At 31.8% G+C, this 26,254-nt stretch overlaps 6 protein-coding genes and 1 pseudogene across 7 annotated transcripts, besides 10 other annotated features; 3 read left to right on the forward strand and 4 right to left on the reverse strand.

Annotated features, from left to right (window-relative positions):
• Window positions 1-3,006: 3,006 nt before the first annotated feature.
• Window positions 3,007-3,997, reverse strand: TVAGG3_1013480 (mitochondrial ribosomal protein S18 family; the record flags this gene model as incomplete). The annotated part of the gene is made up of 1 exon (XM_001579559.2): window positions 3,073-3,984. The coding sequence occupies one exon, from the start codon at window positions 3,982-3,984 to the stop codon at window positions 3,073-3,075; it is 912 nt and encodes a 303-aa protein (XP_001579609.1).
• Window positions 3,998-4,263: 266 nt separating this feature from the next.
• Window positions 4,264-6,232, reverse strand: TVAGG3_1013490 (uncharacterized protein; the record flags this gene model as incomplete). The annotated part of the gene is made up of 1 exon (XM_001579560.1): window positions 4,279-6,210. The coding sequence occupies one exon, from the start codon at window positions 6,208-6,210 to the stop codon at window positions 4,279-4,281; it is 1,932 nt and encodes a 643-aa protein (XP_001579610.1).
• A 770-nt stretch (window positions 6,233-7,002) lies between these two features.
• Window positions 7,003-8,625, forward strand: TVAGG3_1013500 (uncharacterized protein; the record flags this gene model as incomplete). The annotated part of the gene is made up of 1 exon (XM_001579561.1): window positions 7,003-8,625. The coding sequence occupies one exon, from the start codon at window positions 7,003-7,005 to the stop codon at window positions 8,623-8,625; it is 1,623 nt and encodes a 540-aa protein (XP_001579611.1).
• Window positions 8,626-9,182: 557 nt separating this feature from the next.
• Window positions 9,183-10,535, reverse strand: TVAGG3_1013510 (dTDP-glucose 4,6-dehydratase protein; the record flags this gene model as incomplete). The annotated part of the gene is made up of 1 exon (XM_001579562.1): window positions 9,183-10,535. The coding sequence occupies one exon, from the start codon at window positions 10,533-10,535 to the stop codon at window positions 9,183-9,185; it is 1,353 nt and encodes a 450-aa protein (XP_001579612.1).
• A 5-nt stretch (window positions 10,536-10,540) lies between these two features.
• Window positions 10,541-10,570: a mobile genetic element.
• An 867-nt stretch (window positions 10,571-11,437) lies between these two features.
• Window positions 11,438-13,223, reverse strand: TVAGG3_1013530 (ankyrin repeat domain-containing protein 61 family; the record flags this gene model as incomplete). The annotated part of the gene is made up of 1 exon (XM_001579563.1): window positions 11,567-12,928. The coding sequence occupies one exon, from the start codon at window positions 12,926-12,928 to the stop codon at window positions 11,567-11,569; it is 1,362 nt and encodes a 453-aa protein (XP_001579613.1).
• A 769-nt stretch (window positions 13,224-13,992) lies between these two features.
• Window positions 13,993-14,782: a mobile genetic element.
• Window positions 14,783-15,301: a mobile genetic element.
• A 4-nt stretch (window positions 15,302-15,305) lies between these two features.
• Window positions 15,306-16,342: a mobile genetic element.
• Window positions 16,343-17,375: a mobile genetic element.
• Window positions 17,375-17,402: a terminal%2Cinverted (terminal inverted repeat of Mariner transposon ID:TVAGG3_1013580).
• Window positions 17,375-18,677: a mobile genetic element.
• On the forward strand, window positions 17,471-18,597 carry TVAGG3_1013590 (annotated as a pseudogene). Its single transcript has one exon. A coding segment is annotated over exon 1 (1,127 nt).
• Window positions 18,651-18,676: a terminal%2Cinverted (terminal inverted repeat of Mariner transposon ID:TVAGG3_1013580).
• Window positions 18,677-22,342: a mobile genetic element.
• Window positions 22,343-22,455: 113 nt separating this feature from the next.
• Window positions 22,456-25,454: a mobile genetic element.
• On the forward strand, window positions 23,777-24,707 carry TVAGG3_1013620 (uncharacterized protein; the record flags this gene model as incomplete). Its single annotated transcript, XM_051254600.1, has 1 exon — window positions 23,777-24,707. A coding segment is annotated over one exon (931 nt), but the record flags the coding sequence as incomplete, so codon positions are not given.
• Window positions 25,455-26,254: the final 800 nt, after the last annotated feature.

Here is a 26,254-nt window from a genome sequence, read left to right on the forward strand (position 1 = left end):
GTAAGTTTATGAACCACCTATCCGGATTAGCTTTATGACCCCATCTCATTGTAGTTCCATAGTCTGCAGAAACAAAAGTAGGTTTGTTTCCATATTGGTTAGGTTCTGAATGAACTTTAAACAATGTTTCATTTCTATATGTTTTGGTGAAATTTAACCTTTTATTTTCACCGAGTTCAGCCAAAGATTGAACGTTATATGGTCGTAAGTAAAAAGGATTGTTGTATTTGCGTACACTTTCTTTCAGTTCTTCCATTCTATGCTGAATATTTTCATCTGATGTTGGAGTCTTTTGTATGTCGGCGAACATTTTTCGATATTCTTCTACTATGTCAGCTGAATTTTTCTTAGACTCTTGGAAAGATTCCATATTCTCCGCATACTCTTGTTGAGGGTCAAGATTTTTCGGCTGTTCCAAATCTTCATCTAGTTCTGTGAAGTTAGTTTCCAAAGGAGGGATTTGTTCGTTTCCTTCAGGCTCTTCTAGCTGTTGTTGCTGAACTATTTCTTCCATGTCTGGTTGTATCTGAACTTCTTCCTGTGGAGTTTCTTGTACCTCATCTGCTGGCATTTCATATATTCCGAGACCGTTTTTAACAAGTTCCCTATTTAAGCCATCCGCATTCATAACCCTTTCTTCTTTCGTTCCGTCTCTATTTTTTACGCGTTTCATGAAGATAGTTGAATTATCATTTATCTCTGACACCAAATATCTCGGAGTAAATTCAGTCATGTCATTTGGATGATATGCTATTAAATCATATCCCTTAGCGAGCTTGTATTTTCCAGGTTTGAAATTATATCCCATTTGGTGCTGAACCATAAAGCTAAATAGGTTCGGGTCAGTATTTCCTTCCTTGAACTTTCTAATAGCTTCTTTATATCTGTCACTAAAGTCAAGAGTATCTGGGTAACCATAATTTTCCTTAAGCATTTTTAAGAATTCTTGGTTTCCTTGTTCTCTACTTCTTTTATGTCCTTGCTCTGTTTGTGGTTGTTGTTGTGCAGGGTTTTGAACTGTTGGTTGTTGTGCAGGGTTTTGAACTGTTGGTTGTTGTGCAGGGTTTTGAACTGTTGGTTGCTGTGCAGTGTTTTGAACTGTTGGTTGTGGTGCTGGTTGTGGAGGTGGTTGTTGTGCAGTGTTTTGAACTGTTGGTTGTGGTGCTGGATTTTGAACTGTTGGTTGTTGTGTTGGTTGTTGTGTTGGTTTTGGTGCATGCCTGTGTCTGTGTCCATGTGACGATGTAAATGTTTTAGGTAGTCCTGGTGCAGGTGCTTCTCTTGGAGGGTTTGGTGGTATATAAGTTCCACTAGCTAGTATATAAGTTCCACCAGCTGGTATATAAGTTCCACCAGCTGGCACATATGTTCCATCTGCAGCATAATGTCCTACCTGACTTTTCGTTTTTAAGAAAGCATTTACTAGGTCTGTTTTGGTCTGTTGTAACTCTTTTTCTTGACTTTCCACAACAGTTGCTCTAACGGCGTCATAGGCACTTTGAACTGCCTGTCTCGTTGCTGCATCTGTTATTTTCGTCATATTTTGTGCTACTTCTCTTAACTCTTTGTCAAAACCTTCAGACTTCAGTTTCTTTCCAGATGAGAAGTCGTTCACTAGTTTCACCTTACTATGAAGAGCTTCGAAGGCGTTCTTAAAGTCAGCATTCATTAAAGCTTCATTTGAACTGTCTTCATCCGCGTGTATTTTTGTCCTTATTGACCTATAAGTTGGCTGCTTTAGCGTTGGCTTGGGCATCTAACCAGTCATTATTAGCTTTATATATTCTGCGCTTTTCATTGCCTTTTGCATGGCTGCGTCGTTATTTTTACTTTCTTGTGCTAAGTTTTCATACTGTACGGTTTGGTTTTGCAACTGTAAAAGTTTTTCTGCCTTTACATTTGCTTCAACTTCTTTTTTATACTCATCGCTATCCATATATGTCTTCAGGGCTTTTTGTTTTATTTCTTCATCTTTCAGTACTTTATATTGAGTAGTATGGTTTTTCAATTTATAACATCTTGTTCCATTTTTGCTACTTCTGCTGCTTTTTCTGACACTTTTTTCGCATATTCTCTGTACTTAGTTCTTTCAGTTGTTCTTCTTCTTCTTTTTCTCTACGTTTAACTCATTGAGTTTCTTTGTGTGTCTGTCATATTCTAGTTTCTTTTCGTTTTCACTTATTTGTTTCTGTATGTCTATGTTTGACTTTTTGACATCTGTTATTTGATTTTTGAGTGAACTCAAATTCATTTGACTTTGAGGGTTATAAGCTGTTCCGTCTGCAGCTCCACCATAGCCTGCCATTTTCGCTAAAAAGTGCCGCTCTTAAACCTCCACTCTGTGCACCAATAACTCGGTTTTAAAAGCATAGGGTTGCTTGACATTTGTTGCAACATAGTGGGGTCATATAATTTGTTGTTGCAACTGTTGTTGTGGTGTCAGTTTTACTATGGGATGTTTCAATGCTCTCTTCCTCTTACGTATATTCTTACGTAGCTTACGTGGCATTTTAAGTGAAGTAAAAAACGGTTTTTAACAGATGTTTATATGACACTTTTTGTTCAGCACAAAAAACTACTCGGTCAAAGTGTTGTCAGTTTTGTAAAATAACCGTCCTATCTCATTCTATAAGGGGGAAAGTCTTCTCAAAGTATACTTCCTTGGAACGCCCGTAACTTTTCCTGTAGCGACGATAGACCCTTACTTGTCCGGACAAAGTTATACTAAACATCTTCAGGGCTAGAGGGCACGAAGTGCCTGGAGGCCCCACTACCTTTTTTTTTTTTTTTTTTATATTTCTATAAATCTTCGGTACTATAAAGATTTCTATAAAGTTTCGTTTTAACTTAGTGATATAACAAATGGAGCATCTCATTATATATTTTGTAAACAATCTGCTCATTAAAACCATGTTCTATGGAATATTATTTCAGATTGCATTTTATATTTTTTTTAATTTACCGAATATGTGCATATTTCAATTGCATGTAAACAGTGTATTCATAGCATATTAAGCTAATAATAAATTATTTTTGTATTTTACGATTTTTGAGTAAACAAGATATTTTACGTTACTCTGCAGCGAATAAGTAGTCAGTATTACGTTGGCCATCACCAAGATAAACAGTGCCCCATCTGCTTCCTTTGCAGATAAATACAAGGCCTGGCCAAACTTTTGAATTAATTCTAACAGTTCCAGTGTGTGGATCCTGAGATATCTTCCATCCACTAGGTGGAAGGTCTTCTGATAATGGAGGCATTGTATCTATAATTCCGTTAGCTCTTTGAGATTCGCCACGAATATCCTTATCAAGGCGACAAAAGTCGAAAAGAGTTGAATCGGGAACAACGCCCTTGAATAATGGATTGGACTTAACTTCTTTTGTAGATTTCCAAAGAAGAGCATCTTGTGGGAAGATAAGACCGCGCTTGTCAATAAGATATACAAGAACAGCAAGACGCTGGTCTTCTGCGATCTGAGCATCTTCGTATTCTGGTAATTCTTCTTCCTCCTCCTTTTCTTCTTCTTCATTTTCTGGCTCCTCTTCTTTCTGTTCTTCTTCCTCTTCCTCTTCTTCTTGACGTGGCTTTGGAGGAACTAAAGGCTGAAGATCTTTAAATGCCTCTGTTTTCCTTGGATGACGGACTGTTGTCTTTAAAAGTGGCTGGCCTTTAAGCGGTCCACGTATGTTTGTTACATGAGAAATAAGTTTGTCTGTAACGAGTGGAAGACCGAACCAGCAAACGCCATCGAGAGAAGCATAAGCTGTACGTTTTCCAAGAAGTCCGCCTGTATAACAAACAATGATGAGATAATTGCGCTCTGTTCCCTTGACTTTGCCCCAGAAATGAACGGTATCATGATTTGCTTTTTCACAGAGCATAGAAACAGATGCCTTCATTGCAACGATTTCGGCTTTAGTTGGGGCAATGCCAACGCCCTCAAATTCAGTGGAAAGATCATTAAGCCACTTGAAATCCATATATCTAAAAAAAATTCTAAATTTTATACGTTAATAAGAACGTCACTTTTTTGCAGAAAAAAACAGAAACGATTTTTTGTAACATGAGATTCTTTAAACTTTGCAACATACATCTCTATCATATTACAATTAGAAACTTCAAATAAAAACACATTATTTTTTAATAAAAGTTACTGATATCGCATATTTCAAATGAATTCTTTAATGCTACCTTTAATTCAGTAACAATTATCATTTTTATGTTAAGCATATATTAAATATAGGGAGAAAATAGTAAGATTAAAACAATATTTCTTAATTTTTATTAACAATATTATGAATAATTCTTAAGAAGCTATCAATAGAGGCAACATACGAAATATCATTTGCTTTCATCACAACTGTTATTCCATTTCCATTCTGAATGAATCTTAATCCAATAAGCTGTCCATCAGGAGTTGTAACAACGCAGTGCATTTCTCTACCTTCATTAACTAAAGAAACTCCGAAAACCGTTTGTCTTAGAAGGTTTTCCAAATCATTCATTTTAATTTGCAAAAATAAGCGACTTTCTTGAGTTCCTGCACACGCCATTAAGAAATCTGCGTCGCTAGAAGAGAAAAGCTGGAACATTTGAATATTTATAGGTTCAATAATTGTGTATTTTGTTTCTCCAGAAAGAGTTGAGAAAACAACACGGAAATTCATTCGTGTATTTGCTGCTTTCTTGGCAATCATTTCGATAGCGACTTCTTCTGGCATAGAAAAGTCCGAAATCGGAATAGTTCTCGATCCATCAGCGTGGAAACACTCTGGACATGAAGCAGTGACAGTAATGCCAACAATGGGCTCTTTGAGTTTCCGTTTTGCAGCAATTGTCAAGACAACTAAAGCAGAATATTGATTATAAACGTGAATCTCGTTATTTTGAATTGTAAACATATCAGGAACGAATTCAATATCTTTTGGTTCAATTTTTTCATTGATATCTTTGACTTCTGGCATATTTGACAATTTTTCTTTTGCAAATATTGAAGCCAAGGCTTTCCCTTCTTTTAATGGAGTAGAAAGTAATTTACACATATCATTATCTTCTTTGTCGATGTTATAAATAGCAGGAACTGAATAAAATGGCTCAAATTTAATGGATGCTTTAATAAATGCTTTTCTCGAAGGATATTGGGCCATAAAGCAGATCAAAGTATTTTTGGTAGCTTCATTTTGATGCTTGAATAAGTTATACCAATGCGCATCAAGAGCTTGAGAACTTGGATAAAATTTTTGGAAAAAAGAAACAACATCTTGAGGAGGGAATCGGAGTGATAAGTTAAATATTGATTTAACAAGTGTGGATTCGGATGAATGGCTTGAGAAATTGGAAAGAATTTGAGATCCAAGAATTGTATCAATTGTTGGAGGTAAAAGTTGGCTTTTAAGGGAAATAGTTGATACAGAATCAGTTTCATGGATGAGTTCTTCAGCAGAAAAGTTGAATTCTTGGGAAGATCTTTCGATTACAGTAGAAAGACCAAATGATGACATTGGATTCTCCAAAATCGACAAGGCTTGAGATTTATTTATTGATTTGTGCTCTAGAAAATTATTTAATTGAATCGGATCATTTGGAATTGTATTTTCTGGATAAAAGATTTTTGGAGTAAAAACAAGTTTCTCAAAAGGATTCAATGCGTAAAATCTTTGATTTACAAATGAGTCGAGCATTGGATTATCAGGGTTATTCGATTGAAGAATTGGCGGAATAAAAGTTTGAGTTGGGATGTCATTAGCTATCTGAAATAGCTCATTATCTTTTATTTTCATTAGTTCGGGATGTGCTTTTTGTATTTCAAACAAACAATTTGAAGCAATTATTCTTAAATGAAGAGGCATTGACTTATCTTTGAGTGTGCTAATGATTTTATTCATAAATCCATTGAAAGATGCAAGTTGAATTGGGACTTGAAGAAATAATTTAGTAAGTGATGTAATTCCAATAATTTTTGATGATAAGTGCTCAGAATCTATTAAGTTATAGCATAACGAAGAGATTCTATTAAAGAATCCATCGCAGTTTTGAAAAAATGAGTAATTTTCTACGATTTCATTAACAGAATTTTCTTTGTGAATGATTTCTAAATATTTATATTGATCCTCGATTGAGTGAAGTATTTGTTCTGATGATTGAGATGGAATCTTGCATCCAGATAAAGACGAAAAAATATCATATAAAATATCTTTGGATAACATTATAGAAAAATGAGCATAATTATATTTCACACATTTCCAGGAGCTTAACTCTAAATCCAAAGGTTTGTTTTCCAAAAATGTTATGTAAAGTTTCAGATAATTCTGACATAATAAAGCTATGAAAATTGAAAACCTTTTTCTGAAAAAGATGATAATAATACTAGGCATACAGTCTTGTTAAATATGAAATCTTTTATTTGAATGACACTTTTTACAATCTCAGAAATTAAATATATGTCCGAATCGAAATTCCATGATGATGTGGTAAGTTATGTTCGGCAATTCAACAATGAAAAAAGCTTAATTTCCCCCTTGAAGTCCATTAACTCCAAATCTTTGGCCGAACTCAAAGATCGTTCAACTGAGCTGTCAATTTCCTTATTTTCAATGTGTCGCCTTCACTACATGTCCATGACTCGAAGTATATTCACGTTGGAAGAAATGTGCATACCATTAAGGGATATTAAACCGATGTCAATCACACAATCACTAAAGGTCTTCAAAAGACCAAATCACAAAGACCGCTTTGCTTATCTGATATACTACTCCACGTATCATCCAACCATTTTCGCTCAAATTCTTTATTACGTATTTAGCTATTGTTCTTCGCATCAGAACTCAATTCTATCAAAGGATGATATATTCTATTTCATATACAGTACATTTCCAGCAATTTACGGCTTTTTCTTAACGAAAACAGATAGATCAAATTCAATTGAAGTTGTTTTAGACATATTAAAGCTTCATTTCTATGTACAAGGAAAGAGCATCAAAGAGAACAACTTTTTCATAATGGATTTCGTATTTTCAATCTTTTTGGCTACAAATCCAATTAAATTTTACGAAAACTCAATTCAACCATTATTAGAGATCTTTACAACCGATGTAATCGAAAAGCAGTACAAATACATGCCAACAAAAGAAGGCGGAGTTGAGAGAACTCAATATTGGATGAAAACTTCAGAATTTTGCATAAATTGTTTTAATAGGATGATGGAATGTGCTCCTCTTCTTCCTACAGCTACAAGGCAGCTTATTACAGCTCTCTGGACCTTCGAAAGCGGAGATAGAATTTTCTGGCGAAAATTCATCCTCGATACCATTATTTGCAAGTTCATACATCGTTTCCATCTTGTAACCAATGTCACTCTTGCATTAAATATACAGACTTGCATTCATAAAATGGCTGCAGAGAAATTTGATTTAATTGACAAGATGATTGAGAAGTTTTGCATCACTCCCGGTGAAAACATCATCTCTGACGGCATATCAGAAGCCGCAGAGATAGCAGAGCGTTCAATTATCGTTGCTCCTCGAGATTTAACTTTACTTTTCTCAACAATCCAGAAATTTACCACTGTTGCGTCAGGACCACTCTTAGGACCTCTCTCTGATGCATTCGCCGGCCTCGAATCCCCAACAATCGCTGACGATTCCCAATATCTCTTAATAAGACCGTGGAAAGCGGAAACCATCACTGATTCCCTGGAGATTCTGAAGACATTCGGCTTCGACGAGTTCGTTGACATCGTAAACTCTTTGGATTTGTCAAAACTTCCGTTTAATAATTCGGAAGATCTCTCGAAAATGGTCACTCAGCTTACATCATCATACACTACGCCGTTGCAACAGCTGAGAATTGACATTAATTCGAGAAAAATCCAAAATTTCAACGATGCGATTATGAATGCATTGAAGAACTGCAAAACCATGAAAGATCTTGGCTCTTCAGCATCGACAGCACTTTATTTCATGGGGGATTCGCTTGAAAAGAGCTTTTGCCAGAAGAAATCTTTATCATCGGCATTTATTAAAGAGAAAGTTCTTCCAGCTTTGATAGAGAAGTATCCAACGGACTTCCTCTACAACGATGAGAACATTTTCACGCCAATGTCTTCTTATTCCAAATTAATTGAAAATGTCAAAAACAGAGTCCAATCTCTTAACCTTCCAGACTCAAACGGCCTCCTCCTGAGACATCATTTCTTCCTCGATCTCCTCGATAGGATTGATTTCAAGTTCGGATTCCAACTTATGCCGAACACAAACAACAGATCTTTCACTTTTGCGAAGTACTGCCAGGAGAACAGACAATGTACATCCGAATTGGGACCGTACGGAATGGAAATAATAGCAAAAGCTGCAAAAGCATTTCAGGAGATTTCGGTTTATCAGAAACCGAGTAAAAACCTCGCAAATGCTATGTACGCGTTAAGAATCATGTCCAGATACGACAACGAGAAGCTAAAGTTCGCAATCGCGTTGTCTGGAAACCCACAAGTTTTTTCTTTCGCGTCCTTCATTGGCGGATACCTGAAAACTAATGAAGTCGTTGACCTCGTCCTTGGCGAAGGCAATTTCCCATTGATAAAGAGATTCAGAGTTGCTTTGGTCTCATTTACGAATTCAACTTAATTATTTGAAATGTTTGTATGTATTTTTATATTTATATTTAATTTAATATTTGTTTTTGTTGATGAAATAAATATCAATTTTAATCAATATATCATTATTACAAAATTCTTCTGGTTTATTCGAATATCGTTACATTTCTTCTAAAACAAAACAGAAGAATATGATGGAGATAGAAATGCAATATGTGAGCAGGAGGAAAAGATTATACTGATTCTATTCCCCAAATGATGATATAATTTAATATAATCATACATTTTTCTTTAGTGATGTCTCTGTAAATATCAATGAAAAAGGATGAAAATTGAGAAACGGCTCTTCGTTGTGCATCAAATTATAATTGTTAAGAAAATTTTGGAATGTATGTTCTTCATTATATTGCCGGTAAGAATATAGTATCATATTTCGTATGCGATAATAATACAAATGATAATGTTCGGAGGATCTCTCTTCATTGTGCAGTAGATAAAAATAATACAGAAGCAACAATGCATCTTATTACAAATGGTAGAAGAACTTCATAAATAAATAAATAAATAAAATTATATTATAAAAGTCATTTATTCTGGTTTCTCCATCTTGATGAGTTCCATTACATGCTTTACAGCATCGTGAACTTCTGGTACTCTGTCACCGAATATTTCTATGAGTCTCTTTGGTTCGAGATTTGCAGCGGAGTTTCCGTTTGCCTTTGATTGTTCATGGGAAAGGATCTGTTCGTTGAAAGTGAATGATGGGTCAACAACTTCCTTGTATATGCGGAGGATGTCGCCGTTTGAGAGTGTTCCGCGGCAGTTCCAGTTAATTGGGCCGTTGATCTTCTTTTCCATCATTTCAAGGGCCAATGGAACGAGATCTGGAAGCACTGTAACAGATGTCTTGATGCTGTTGATAACTTTGAAGCGGAGAAGCTTTCCAACGAGAGATGATGTTGTCAACTTGTGATCGAATGGGAAGAGAGCTCTGAGATTCAAGCAATGGTTCTCAAGACCTGTATCTTTGAGAAGTTTCTCCTCGAGAACTCTCATCTGGTAGTAATAATTGCAGCCATGATTTGGTTCATCGGTTTCTACGAATCCCTTGGATGTTTCGGACTCGGAATGGTAGAATCCAGAGGTTCCAATGATTGTGCAATGCAAGCCAATCTTCTTGCAGATTCTGACTGCGGCTAATTGGGCTGTAACGTTGGCATCGATGGTTTCTATGTGGTGATCCTCGCACCACTTGGTGTTTGGACGTGTTCCGACACCGGCGGCAATGATTACGGAGACCTTTGGCATGATATGACGTAATTCATTCTCTAAACCTTCCTGTTGGTTCAAGCGAGAGCGAAGTTGGACCCATGTCTGTCCACGAGCTTCGATTTCGCGAACAAAGGCTGAGCCAATCATACCATTGGCGCCCATGATTGCGTAATCAACGTAAAGTGGCTTGTTATCGATATGTGGGGCCTGAACAACTGGGCCTGGGAATTCAAGACCAAGTTCTTCTGGTTTGAAGTGAGATTCTTCGACGTGTGATGTTGTTTTGACTAAATCGAAGATTGTTGTTTCATCGAGGCTGTAAAATGCATGAATGCACATGCATGGGATGCGAATAATCATGCCTGGCTCAACTTCAATGCGGGCACGCTTGGAATGATCGTTGAAGTCAACAAGATAAACCAAGAGTTTGCCACGAATGAGATAGAGGAGCTCTTCGCCCTTGTGGGCAACTGGGCCGTAAAGTGTATTTTTGCCTGGATAGATGCCGTTGATTTCATCAATGGATGTTGTGTAATCTACTTTAAGAATGTGGAATGATTCGTAAAGGTTGCCACGGATATCGCCATAGACTGGTGATTTGATAATTTGAGCTCCTGGAACTTCGAGATTTTCGATTTCGAACTGTTTCATGCAGGTGAACTTAGTCATTTTCCGAGTAGGTGACAAAAGTGCATACTCTTAAACAACCGTCGGATTTCCGGGTGAAATCGTGACACACTTTCGTCTTTCGTAGGCAGTGGTGGTTGTTACAAAAGGTAACTTCGAATGTAGCGTGAAATCTGCAAAAAAAATTCTGAAATTTGAATGGAGAACACAAAAATTGAATAGTTTACGTCAATAAAAAAGAGAAAAATGAAGCCAATGTGTCTCGAACCTAGGACTTAGAGCAGCAATCACAATGTTTATCACATTACACTACATGCATCTCTCACCTCAGTGAATGAGATCAACTATATGATAACTTTTTCCCCATTATATTCTTGTGGAAAAGTGACAAATAGCAACTTTGACCCTCTCTCGTCATTTTCCAATGAACAAAAAAAACTACTCACTTTTCGGATTTTTTTTTCTCATCGAACTATAGCATGACTTTTTATCTATATGGTTGTATGTTGATATGTAAAAAAGCGTGTATTTTTTGACGTTTTGAATTGAATCATCAAATAAGAATATTTGGATAGCATACAATGCATATATTTAATAAATACTCTAGGAGGATTCTCAAATATCTAAAGAAAATTCCAAACAGAAGACATTTCCATAAAAAATACAAAGATTAATCATTATTTCGAATTATTTATATCTTTTCTTGGTCTTAATAATTTTCATTTTCAGTGTAGTTCTTCATCTCTCAATCGTTTTGAAAAGATTAGTTACTTCCTTCAATTTTTGAAACAAGTCATCTTTTGGTACGGCATGAATATTAACACAAGTTCGATTATATCAAAAGATTCTGCTATATACTGATGCCTTCACATACATATTATATCTCACGTGTAACAGTTTTAAAAGTGCGTATACCACACAGTTATGATTTTAATCCAAATTTCAGACAGCAGACGCAAGGCGTCATTAAAAATCAATTTTAAACAACATAATTGAAATGAACTTAAAGTTTCAAATATATTATTTTAGAGAGATCGATAAATCAAAGCTAATTTCAAATATTGGGATTTTATTTAATAAAAAGGGTCATTTGAACCTCTAAAAGTGTTTGAACCAAAAGGTCTTTTACAAAAAGGATTTGAACCATTTTGATGTTTTGGAGGAAAGCAATTAACCGGTTTATGAACATGAACTGGCTCGGATTTTTGTTCATCGTCCATATTAGGATCTTCAAGATTTCTTAAGATGCCCGCAATTGTTCGACTTTTACTTTCTGCTTCTTTTGATAATATTGCGATCTCTTGTTGTGAACTATAAATCGCTTTTCTTAGTTTCTCATTTTCTTGCCTAATTGTTTCTAATTCTTTTCTCACTTTTTCATTTTCTTCCTTATATTCGTTCGGATCTTTTTTATAATCTGCAATTTCTCTTTTAGCAATATCTAATTCTTTTCTTAGTTTGTCATTTTCAATTTTATATGAGTTTGGATCTTGATTATATTTCTCAATTTCGCGTTTGAGAATTTCTATTTCCTGTTTTAGTTTGTCAATTTCAATTTTATTTATTTCAGATTCTTTTCTTATTACATCATTTTCTTGTTTAGTTGTTTCTGATTCTTTCCGTAATTTCTCATTTTCTTCTTTAGTTATTTCAGATTCTTTTCTCAACTTTTCATTTTCAATTCTTGGATTTGTCAAAGATGGGAGGAAAGAGTTGATATATGCAATGATTGATTCATTTTTAACTTCATCTTTGTTCAGAGAATTAAAATAGAATGAAATTATTTTGATTTTCGCTTCTTCATTTAATTTTGACTCATCTAATAAAAGAATTAAATTGAAATAAGATAAACTATTTTCAACTAATGAAATAACAAAATCATTGCAATCTATTGATTGGCTGATACACGATTTAATAATTAACTCTGCAAAATTGTATCCCAAACTACTGCAACATTGAATTAAAGTTGGAATTCCAATATTATTTATATTTTGTGATACAAATGTAATAAATTCATCTTTCAATTCAAAGTGCTTGAAATAAGTGATGTTCTTATCAAAGTTTTTTAAAGTGTACTGAGAAAGTTGAAAATTTTCATAATAATAATCTATTAAATCTGGACATTCAATTGCAACTGCAACTTCAAATAAATCAGTAATAATACTGTCTTCCAAAACTTTGTTTATCAACTTGCCTTTAAAAAGATCTTCTAGAATTTTATATGTATTCTCATCACTGATGGTACATGTAAAGGTATAATTAGTGGGAATGGTTTCAACATTTAAATCATTCTTCAGTTTGTTGCTGATTGCTGAAAGAAAGAAAATTGTTGAAGAATATTCATGATTGTTAATTGTAATGCTGATTGATTGATTATTATTCTGGTTAAATGAAGCAAAGTTCTCAAAAGCTTTCTTCCAATGGATTATTGACATCGAAAAAGAAAGTCAAAAATCCTTCTGCTCGGCTAAATATGAGATATCGTCATTTACTGAATTTGTCTAGGCAAATCCGAAATGCAAGCAGGAATACACTCTAGAGACATTATCTAGAAATGTCGAAAATATTAGCAAAATAACACCAGAAACACAATTGCATGAATTATGTCCAGTATGGAAGACATCATTCCAGCCAAAACAGTCCAATTTTTAATAATATAGATTTCCGATTTACTATTGTTTTAATTTTCATTAATAAAGCTATCATTCATATTGTCATATAAAAGTAAACTACTAAATCATGTTGAACATTTAAATTTTTGATCATATTTTTAAGATTTTCAATTTATTGACTTAATTCTATTTGTTTTATAAATTTTCTTATATGCTTGTATCTTATAGTTTTAGATAGCTTAATTAAATATAAAAAAATCATATTTGTTAAAAGAATCAAAATTTTTTCAATAAATTAACATTGCAATAAATTAATATTTAAAGAAATATCTTTTGATTCTTGTGTGTGATCTGTAGGATTGCATACAACATTACAACATTACTATTAGACTCTGATCAGGAAAATTTTCTATATAAATATCCTTGAAATCTCTCAAGGAACCTCTGAATGACATTGATATTGGTAATATATATCTCTTGTGATAAAATCAAAGATAGTTGGTATAATAATCTTAAATCTCAATTTTTCATATTTTAATGATATTTGAATAAAGGTTTGCATTCATTTTGAATGTTTGTGTATTACATATCATTAATTTGCAGCTTCTTCCAGCGAAATCATCAGAGGTTCAATACTGCCATTCTAACAACAGAGGAATATACTGATGGAATCAACAACAATGCAAACAAATACAAATCTTGAAACACATCACTTAATATCTCATCGTGATTTATAAAAGGCTGTAAAAGAAAATATTGATAATATTATGAAAAAGGTCTTTTGATTAGAAGCAAGATTTTGATTCGTAAGTACAATGAATTATTAAAATAGTAATTCAATAAATCTCAATTAATGAATTAATTGGAGCTTTAAAATGCAATATTTCGGGCGCGTAAAGGGTTGGCGTCCTAAGGCGTCCTGATGTAAACTATTCAATTTTTGAGAAGTTTACACCATAATTGAATAGTTTATGGCGTCCTGAGAGGAGATTTCAATGGTATGGCGTCCTAAAAAATAGAAGAAAATGATTTTTTCTCGATTTTTCTAGAAATTGAATTTTTTAAAAAAGAAAAAATTCAAAACGTATACATTCAAGAAAGACTATAAATGAAGATTTTTCTATTTTTTTCATTCTAAAACATCTTTTTTTGGATAATTTTTTTTTAATAAATATGTAAGAAAGATTGAAGAAAAAGTAAATTTACTTTAAGAAAACTCGTTTTACATGATGTAAGACCCATAACAACTATAAATATTCAATTATTTAAAATAAAAAAAGAAAAACAGATTAAATGTATCTCACATCAAAATCCATTGACCTAAGGATGTTAAGTTTCTGTTTTTAAAAGTTGATATTTTTTTTAATTTTAAGAAAATTAATAGCATGTTATTAGACAATAGGAGTGTAATGATATTGACTAAACAGAAATGAGAGAATAGAGATATAATTTTGATAAGCAATATTGCGAACAAACCCTGAAGTAAAATCGCGATCAATAATTGAAAATTACGATCATGTACTGAAAAATGACGATCGAATTGAATGAATAGAATTATATCTAAGAAAAAATAAATTGTATTTAGAAGATGAACAAAGAAAGGTGTATGCTAAAAATCATTTAACAATAAATGGAAATAAAACGAAATTGTTAAAAGAAAAAAATGAAAATTGTTAAGGGTGGCTTCCGACCAAATTGTCACTTTTTAGCCCAAGTGAGAAAATTTCGTAATTTATAACCAAGTTTTTTAAAATCTATATTTAATAAAGATTCTATTTTTCTTATTAAATTTCAAAAATGAGGGGGTTCGGAATCGTCCACAAATTGCCGAAAGGGTTTTTGCCAGTTTTGAATCCGCTTATTTTTATCGACCAAAATTATAATAAATATAATTTTCGATAAGTATTCTACCCAAATGATTCTTCAAAAAATTATTTTTCGGATTTTATTCCGTAAAAAAACGTTACAGAAAACGCCTATAAAATTTCGAATTTTCCCTAAAAAATTCAATGCAGGTCGATTTAAGAGATTTTTCAAAAATAATCATATCAGTAGATAGGGTATAATATAGAGAAGCTTTATGAATAACTTAAAATCCGGGAAACTCAATATTCAACGAGAAAAACGCTTAACGAATCTCACTTTTGGTGTAAACATCACAAAAAATTGAGAGGGCTTTCTGGTCGGAAGCCTCCCTTAAGGGTGCACACGAGAGGATCATGTAAACTTCAGAATTTAGAACCTTATTTTTAGGCATTATCTTGGCTACCTATTTAGGCTCGAAAAGCAAAAAATATCAAAAAATACAACTTGACTCCATTATGACCCTTTCATGGAGGTAGTTTTTATCCGCTAGTATTTTCCCTTTGAATCTCTTTACAATTCGAAATCAAATTCAAACCTCAGTAGAAGAAAGGAAGAATCGACTTACTACGGTTGTAATACGAATAAATACATATATTTAATTATTTTTATTTACATAATAATTGTTTGAAGCTCATATTCCATCAAATTTTTAAATAAAAACATTAAAATGTTGAAAATGTTCATATATTTTAATAGGGTTTTGGCACTTTATTGAGGAATTACTACATACATAGTCGAACTGAACTTGATATTTTGAAATTTAAATTATTTATCAAAATTAAAATTTAACTTGAAATTTATAATTATTTAGTCATATTTTGCATAATTCTAAGTAGATTTTGTAAAAAATCAAGAAAGAAAAATTTTAACGTGCTTTATTTTTTTTTATAATAATACATATTATTATATAATTAACATATTCATAATGTTTCACCCTTTCAAAAATATAATCCTCCTCCTCTCAAATAAACGTACATACGGGTGGCCTCTTTTTTCAAAAAATTAAAATTTGAAATTTTGGGCTCAAATATTAGAGATTTTTTCAACCTTCAACGATATATGTTGTCTATATCAGACCTCCTTTCTTTTTGATACTTAACATTGTTCCTAAATCTTAGCCGTTAAGGCTGTTCTGAAAATATTTTTTTTTCGAAAAAATTCGAAAAAAATTCTTAAAATTCAAAAATTCCTTAATTCCTGAGGATTTTGGAAAAAAGTTTTTACATGAACATGTGTATATTATATGAAGTATATTGATAAGGTAAAAATCAAATTTTATTGCATATTCATCGAGAAAATAAACTAACGAATCCCTCAAAATTGAGAGGGTAATCCTCCTCCTCTCAAATAAACGTACATACGGGTGCACCCTTAAATAATATATTATTTTTTAGTCATAAGAATAAAAATATAGTAGTTATAAAAGGAATTAGACTTCATATATCAATTCTTTTTCTCTGTAGATGTGGAACGTTTGCTTTTCGATCTCTTCGATGAACTTGAAAATATAAGTTATTATCGCTGAGAATCCTTTCCGAAATAGGAGCTTTACGTTTAGGAGGATTGTCGGATGAATTTTGTTTTTTATTGTTTGATTTGTTGTTATGGAAGATTTTTTCTTATTTTTTTCAGAATTTTGCTTGCTATTAACTGAAACTTGTTTTGACGGCCCAACAATAGCATTTGTAGTAGGAAGAATTCCCAATAACGAGCGCATTTTCGATAATTGTTTTTCAATATGATCAAGAAGGTCCAGCTTATGTTCTAGATTACTAGACATTTGATTTGTAGAAGGATGGTTTTGATTTTCTGGTTCTAAATCTGTAGAGTCTGCAATATTTGAATTTTCGGAGCGAATTGGAGCATCTGAACCTTGATTTGTATCGGCTTGCTCAAAATTAGTTTGAATTGGAGTGGATGAATTAAAATCTGGATGATTTAATGTTTCATTAAATAATGCCATAATTTTTTCTCTTTTTTCATTAATAAACTTAGTGATCATTGTATCTTTATCTGTTAGATCGATCGATTTGAGTATATCTGCATCATGAACTGGAATATTTTCGAACAATGAACTCGATTCTATGGAACCATATGGAGAAATCTCGTTCTGAGCCAAAGAAAGATCACTTACGTTGTATTGTTTGATAGAAAAAATTGTTTTCTCAAGTTCTTTTTGAAAGCAGTCAAGAATATAATTTTTGTAGCTATCAGTGATAACGGTTTTTATATGGCGCTCGATCTTCTGGTTATTTTTGATGGCGTTATATTTATCTAATTGGATTTGAGATATCTTCTTAATAGCTTCATAAATGTTTGGATGTTTTAACGAAGAAAATTCTGAATGCATACTCTCGAGGCAATCATTAGTGAATATTGCAGTTGCATTATTATATTGAGATATAGGGTGTCCAAAGGTGCGTTTAGCACAGCGCTCTATATGAGACTATTAAAGGAGATATATGCTGATTATAAATATATAATAAAAAATATGAATATATGTATATGATGAGTATGTTGTATTTTGGCGCCATGCCGGGATATAAAATGAATTTTGAGACAAGAGGCGGTTTCGCGGGAAATTTTGGCGGGATTTTTTTCATTTTTTTAATGAATCATAAAGAAAACATCCTCGCTCTTGCAAAAAAATGCAAAGACTGTAAAAAAATCTACGAGACATTGGTAAAATGCTTCGGTATGGATGCTCCTAGCTATTCCACTGTAACGTATCATGTTAGGATGTATCACTTCATGAACAAAAAGGCGCCCATCATAAAAATTGACAAAAAATCGCCGGATCAAAGAAAAATCAAAGCAATTCTTCAAGCGCTAGATGAAGACCCAAGAGCATCACTCAGAAGGATAGAGGAGATGACAAAGATACCACGTACAACAGTCAGTTATTATCTGCACAATTATTTGAACTACAAACTAGCGTATACACGTTGGGTTCCGCACAACCTTAATTCAGTTCAAAAAAATCTAGAGTCCAATCTTCGAAAGAGCTCCTCTCTATATTGGGTGCGTATCAATCCAAGAAGTTTCGCTTTTTAGCAACAGGGGACGAGTCTTGGTTTCAATATGCAACAGAAGTCAAAATCATGTGGATCCCGAAGGATGAAAATCCGCAAACATTCCCGAAGAAAAAAATTGACACACCAATGATGATGTTGTCGGTTTTTTGGGGCGTGAATGGCATCATCGCAATTGATATTCTTCAAAAACCTAATACGATGAATGCTCAGTATCTAATTGACAATGTTCTTACTCAAATTATCAATTCTGATGAGTTTGAGAAATCCAAACAACAAAAACAAAAGTTTGCAATTCATTTTGATAATTCAAGAGTTCACAAAAGTCATAAGGTAATGAATTACTTGGTGGAAAACAATGTCAAAGTTGTTCCAAACCCAATTTATTCACCTGATATTGCACCCTCTGACTTTTATTTATTCGGCACGCTAAAAAAGAGAGCTGAAGGACGCGAATTCGCGAGTCCAGATGATCTTGAAAATTTTGTAAGAGAGCAATTTGAGCAATTTTCTCATGATGATTTAAAGCGTGTCTTTCAAGCCTGGATCGATCGCTGCGAACGCGTGATTGAATTCAATGGTGATTATATTTAAATAAACTTTATATATATGTAACTTGTTTATTTCTATTCGCAGTATTCAGGTTTGTGCTAAACACACCTTTGGACACCCTATATTAAATTGTAGTGCGGCAACCAAACTTTGTTGAAATAATCAATATAATCTTTGATCGAATCAACTTTATTTTGATTAATTATATGCATTGTAAGTACAAATTCTTCATGAGACATGAATGGAGTAATAGAATATAGCTTAAATAAAGAATTTTGTAAAGTATTGAAATTTTTTGTATAAAGTGCTACAAGTTTCCTGTGTAAAGCTTGTTTGAAATGAAATAGGCATCCAATTATACGGACTTTAGGGAAAATTTGTTGAAGTGCCTCTATCATTCCCTTTTCAAAATCACAATGAATTTGAATTAGCTTTGAAAATTGAATACCCTTGACAGTAAAAATATATATTCAAATGCCTTCTTATAAGATTCAATGTGCGGTTTTTCATGAATATAAATAAAAGTGGTAGATATTGATTTGTTGAAGGTTCACAAATCATAATTGTTAGCATCTGTCCTTTTTGAAAATGTTTTGGTGTAATTTTAAAAGTTCCATCGCAAAATAAATCTGTGGCTTCTTTTGCAAATTGAATTGCCTTCTCAAAACCAAAAAACATCGTCTCACAATTTGCTTGAAAATCATGGTCAATGAAAAACTGCTCGCCATTTATTAAACAAAAATTAGCAATTTCATCGTCTGTAATTTTTTCTCCAACAGAAAATTTTCTGGACTTATTATAAACTTCCCTGACCAATGAATCTTTAATTAATGGGTTTTCATCAGTACCAACAGCAAGTTCTGTCATAAATTTTTTAATCTGCTGAAAAGTGCCGTTGTCTTCAGAAAATTTTGCCATTGCCTTATTGTATGTTTCTGTCAGAGTCATTGATTTATGAAGATCATTTTTTTCATTTTGTAACTTTTTAAATTGTCTGCATTCGTGTATATGTTCCTTTTGTAAATCTTCGGAAACTGAACTGTTCTCAATTTTAACTAAATAACGTGCTTGACAAGAATGATCGATGCAACGGTAGTAACGTTCAATATTATTTGAATTAATAATATTTGTATGATCATGCGAATAAAGCATATCTTTGCGAACAATTGTATCAGGATATTTTCCAGTAACTGCGGGAATATTTTTAACTGCAATATAACTAAAATATCTTCTGACAGCTTTAGATTCATTTTCGGCGTATTTAATATTAAAATATTGAAGAACTTGTTTGATTATATTCGTTTTTTCATCTCTCGATGTTGATTTTTGGTATTTATCAGATTGTTCCCTGATAAATATTTTATTTTCGTCTATAAAGTTTGCTCTTTTTTGATTAAATATAGATGATTTTCCCATTAAAAAATGAAATGATGCAAAATTTACGAAAACCGTTCGAAAATTGAATCAAAAATGAAAAGTAATACTTAAATGAGTAATTCTTTGAGATATTGGTCTTAGATTGAATGCAGCGTCATTCTTATATAGAATATATATTCATATCATCGGAAATATGATAAAAAGCATATAATAAATGTCAAAAAAGTGAACAAATAAGCAAAGATATTTTTTAAAAAACAATGAAAAGTAATACTTAAATGAGTAATTCTTTGAGATATTGGTCTTATTGAATGCAGCGTCATTCTTATATAGAATATATATTCATATCATCGGAAATATGATAAAAAGCATATAATAAATGTCAAAAAGTGAACAAATAAGCAAAGATATTTTTAAAAAAAATGAAAAGTAATACTTAAATGAGTAATTCTTTGAGATATTGGTCTTAGATTGAATGTAGCGTCACAAATTTCACAAATATAATTTACTATACAATTTTATTCATTTTTTTAAAATGGCTGACGACAGTCTGTATCAACTAACTCAACTAGTCAAGCATAATGATTATTCTTCGGATTCATTAAATCAACTTTATCAATGCATAAGTACAATGACAGAAAGATCAATTGGATGCTTGAATTGGGATAAATTTTTCAAAAAAATCACAGTGACTGATGAAGTTCTTTTACATTTTTAGCATCCGTTTTAAACATTGAAAAGATATCAGAATGTTTCAAGGATTCTATTTTTTATCACAATATTAATCTTGAAAAATTCAGTAATTTAACTGAAACAGAACAACAAACAATTTTAAATTCCTACAAAGCGGATAAATTTACATATTACATAATGTGCTCACAAATTGTAAAATCAAACTGGAACAATTTATCCCAAACTTTAGTTAATATTGCAAATCAATATTTGCCATTTTAGATGAAGAAAAGCAAATATATATATTTACTGAAATAACTGGCAATTATCAAAATTTTGAAATTTCAGTTGCAAACTTGTTACTTTTTTATGAAAACAATGAAGAAAAATTAAGCAACTGTTTTTTTAACATTGTTCCAGCAAATTTATTCCAAAAATGGAATCGAGCAAATGATATTTTTTGCTGCAAATACAATTTGTTGCAATAACACTTCTATCAATTTTTACAATCTCCTTGAAATTGAAGAAATGAATCCATTTGATTTTTTTTATTTCTCAATTCAATATAAAGAGATATTAAATTGCGATGATTTTCCAAAAGTTACAGAAGTAATCACAGGTTTAATCTCAGCTTCAAATATTAATGCTATTATGCGAATTTGCCAAAAAATTTTGGATAAAATTACATTTTATAAATGTAATTATTGCCATATTACCTCAATATGGAATTTTATCACAAATGCAGCAATAATTCTTCCTGATGAAGATTTATTAATCAAATTATTAAAATTCATAGAAAAAACAGAATAAGCAACAGATGAATTATTCGAACTGGAGAATGATTTGGGTTTCTATGAATATTTAAATTCGATTTTCTCAGATATTACATCTGCGAGAAATAAGCAATTTCTCTTGGAATTTCTAAATACCCATGAAGATGACTTCACTTATGATCAAACATTGTGAGGTCATTTTTGATCAACAAATTAATTGAAATTCCGATCAAAAAAAAATTCACAAATTGGATCAAAAAAATCGAATCTCAAGTTAAAAATAAAAAATTTCTACATTTTTATCAAATTTAGATTTTTTTTTCAATGCGAATTGATTGAATAATTGCATATTTTATCCCATGCATCTAGAAGTATGTGTAATATTTTTGCTTTCATCAAGAAATTGTCGAATTTGATCTTATTTTTTTTTGAAAAATATACTTTTAGAAAAAGAAATAGTGATTGAATAGCTGCCCATGCTGTAAAAGGGTTATTTTTACAAGTAAAAAAATTGTTATTTTTCGAGCAAGTCGAGGCTTTTTTACCATCTTATTTTTGAAAAATTTACGAAAAATTATATCTGAAAAAACGCTTCATTTTGATATCTTACAATGATAAAATACCAATGTTGCTGGGATATAATAGCTACACCTGGACATCTACTACATTAATGCGTATGACAGGTAAAGTTGATTTCAAAAGTATAGCCTGGAAAGATTACAATAAATCAACGATAATTCAAAAAAATTTCTTATAAGTTAACATAATAAAAATTTAATTTTTATATTGCTTGTATTATACTTAAGTATATAATATATTTAAATCTTAGAATGAAAATTCGGGACGCCCTAGCTATTCAATTTTCCCTTAGGACGCCCATAAACCTCTCGAAAATGTGATGTAAATATCACAATTTTGAGAAATTTACACTAGGACGCCTTAGGACGCCAACCCCCTTTTTTACCCAATATTTCATGAGAACCTACAGCTGTTAATACTATTTAATATTTCGAACATAATAATATGTAGGTATGAGAAAATTAATTTGATTTATATTGAAACTGTCATATTGAATTAAGGGTATAGTCCACTAAAAATTTTTAAGTTTTGACAATGAAAATAAGCTCTGTGACCATGTAAATATATATCTATGCAAAACGAGAGGTTATGCCATAATTTTTTTAGTTATCAAATTTTCCTTTTTTTGAGAGAAGTCTCTCAATAATTTGAGAAGAATCTTTGATATAAAGAGATACACATTTGTAGAACGAAGTAAGTGTTTTCCAAACATTTTATATGTTCATCCTGTATAACAATATAAAGCTGCATAGTGCCATCTTGTGCGTTTGCTATTTTATGTACTTTTCATTGAGATAATCCCTCTTCTCGGGTGAATTTCACAGTCAACTCAATTTTAAAATAAAGATTTCATCAAAATGATTTCGAAATTCGGATATTGATTATATAAATAGCACTGTTAACATATTTTGGATGAGTAAAAAATACCTTGTTTTGTATGCATTTAGTACACCTTTATTTTTGATTAAAACTATAAAATTTTTATTCCTTATATAATAAATAGTATATGTTACATAAACATGAAATTCAATAGCATTCAATTTTGGATTTTTTAGATTTGGTAAATTTTAGAAGAAATAAAATCAGCAATCAAAATAAAGAAACTTTTTTTGTATCTTCTATGATTACCTTTTGGTACTAAATTTTGCATTAATAAGTAAATTATCTGTATTATTCTGTGAGCACAAGCCCTCAGTTATGCTGGTAGTGAATGATGAATCGTCATTTTGCGAAGAGAACGCGATTATTAAGGTAATTTTGAGAATTGTCTTGAATTATTTAAAATTAAAGTTAATTGAATAGGTAGGATAACTAGCCTTTGCTAAATTTGTATAATTTGACCTTATTCTAGTTGGATCTGAGAATATTTTGCTGAAATAATAAATTATATCGCCGATTTATGAAAATTTCTCTGATGGGACCGACTCGCTGAAACGTATTAGTGTTAATGGTAACTTGTCTGAATTTTCAAATTTTTTTCGAAATCCAAAAAATCACAAACAAAAGCATCAAAATTAGATTTGCATTTAAGGTTTTCATTTTTTTTGGAAAATAAAAATATTTTTTCCCCAATAAAGTTTATTTTTACTTTTGAGAGGAATAGAAACGTTATTTTGGAATTTTGAAACGACAGAAATGTTCCATTTTTAATGTAGATTCTAAAATGGGGTCAAATTTTTGATTGAACCGTTATCCATTGAAAAACCTCGATTTTAAAATGTTATTCCAAAATATTCATCTAATGATATAGTATATATTTATTAATTATTACTTTTTATTCAATTTTCACTTTTGGCGGGATTTCATTTTTTTGTTGTTGTATGGGCCATATTGTTCACCCAAAACGGAAAACAAAGGCAATGCATAACATTTTACTCCACGAACGTCGTCGACTCTCAGCGCGACAGATGCTTGGTGCTTGCATAATGACCGGAATGCCATATACAAAAGGTGCTCGCTTTCTTTCTCTTTGTGGAACTAAGCCCCCTGTGAAGAGTGGTGTCATGAGACAACAGAGATTTTGTGACGATAAGATTAGAAGACTTAAAAGTATTTCCCTAATGCTGTCGAGAAAGTCCTTCAGTGGTTACTTATCCATTGATGCAAGATGGACGCACAGGCGAAACTCGCCAAGTTGTACAGTAACTGCGCTCGATGCTGTCACAAAAAGAGTTCTTGCATGCGTGAACATCAACCATATTGGTGGAAACAGACAGCATGCTCAGTATTCCGGAGCTTCCAACAATATGGAAAGTGCTGGAACTCGAATCATCTTGAAGCAATTAAAGAAATACAATATCTTGAAAGATGTTAAAGAGATTATTAAAGACCGAGATAACAAAAGTGTCTCTGTCTTTAAAGAATTTGGCGTCTCTCATCTTGAAAGATTCGATCCAGGTCATGTATCAAAAAATATCTCAAAAGATTTTACAAAGTTCTCAGCTTCTCATAAGACAGTTGAAGTTTTCAACGACAAGACTCAGAAGATTGAAAAAATAGAGAGACCTTTCTGGGGTCTGAATGCAAGCCTAAGTATGTGGCTTTGGTCATGTTTTGCCGAAGAAAATATTGACAAACGTACGAAAATGTGGGAGAATTGTGTCTACCATTACGTAGGCAATCATTCTTTTTGCGAACCGCACAATTACAAATGCTTTGAATGGCAAAAAGGTGTCAATTCGATCCAACTTCAATTCATGCTCTATGACTGGGTTCACAAATGGACACCCATAGTTTCCAAAGTTTCTTCCATTGGATCTACCTGCATGAATGAAGCGTTTAACTCCAAAATTGCATGCTATTTGGACAAATCAAGAGCCTGGAAGACATTTAACATTAGAGTTAACGTTGCAATCTTAGAATGGAATGATCCAGAGCATTTTCTCGGAGATATACAAAAAGCATTACATCTTCCCCACTTCCAGAAGATTGTGTCAAATCATTTGAAGAGAATTGTTACTCCAAAATGATATTGAAACAAAAAACTGTTACAAAAGGTTCTAAAAAACAGAACAAATACAAAAAATCCATTCAGAGTGTACCAGGAGGAGATTATCAAGTTTTCAAGTCCGAATGGGAATCAGAAGACGAAGACATTGATGACTTTGATTAACGAAAATTACATTTTATTTATTGTTTTTGTTTTTAATTAAATTATTATTATGCTCATTTTCTTATTTTGATTTTTTCTCATTATGATATAAATAATTTATTAATGCATTTATCCAATAATTATGCTATGATATTTTTATGCCTTATTTCATTTCTCTTATATTTGATAATCTGGTAAAATATAGTTCAGACTATAATCATTTTAGATTATTGATATATTTATATAGGTTAGAATAAAATTAGTTTCATTTTCTACTTTTATTTTGAATTAATAATTTATAATATCAAATATTATGGCGTAACCTCTCCTTTAAAATATAGATATATATAGGCCTATAGAGTTTATTGGCACTCTCAAAACTCTAGAATTTTGAGTTTACTATACCCTTAAGGGTTTCGTTTTGCTAAAATTGTCACTTTTATAGCATATTTGTTTTTGGATGTTTTGCGAAACCAAAAAAAAAACTATGATATACAATGTGTGTGTAAAGAAAATACTTTATTTACTAGTTAAAAAATCATTTGGTATTGATCAAGTTATTTTTTCTGGATAAGATATTATATGGATAATTGGATAGAAAATACAATTATATAATCTTGTACCTGGTTTAATTAAGCTAATTGTCATCAGAAACTTGTAATTTTTATGAATTTCAGATTTTCTTTTCATTACTGCTTTTCTTAATAGGTCAAGTTCTTATTTACGTTATAAAGTATGATATTTACAAATATCAAGTTATCGTGTTTTTTGAGAAATTATGAGAAACAAACAAAAATGAAAAAGATAGGAATAGCAATGAATAGTGATGTGGGTATAGAAAATGTAAGAGATATGAATGCAAAGCAATCAGTATTTAGGACATTGACCATAGATTTCGAAAAAAAAATGCTGCATATTGAGCGAAAACTATGATTATATTATAAGGCTGTCATTTAAAGCATAATGAAACTATTCCCTTTTCATTTTAATCGAATAAGATAGTAAAGATTTTTGAATTAGCTAGAAACTGATGAGATGTTTTCACAATCAGATTTTTAATCTCTATAATGCATAATTCACTCAATATCTCAATTTTGATATTGCGAGATATTTTTGCTATCGGTTTCGCAATTTTGACACAATAGCAAGAGGGTTCTATAAGCATTATTATCAACGTAGAATCTGAATATCATATCAGAAAATGTCG

Source organism: Trichomonas vaginalis, chromosome I (assembly GCF_026262505.1).
Source record: "Trichomonas vaginalis G3 chromosome I, whole genome shotgun sequence".
NCBI classification, from domain to species: domain Eukaryota; phylum Parabasalia; order Trichomonadida; family Trichomonadidae; genus Trichomonas; species Trichomonas vaginalis.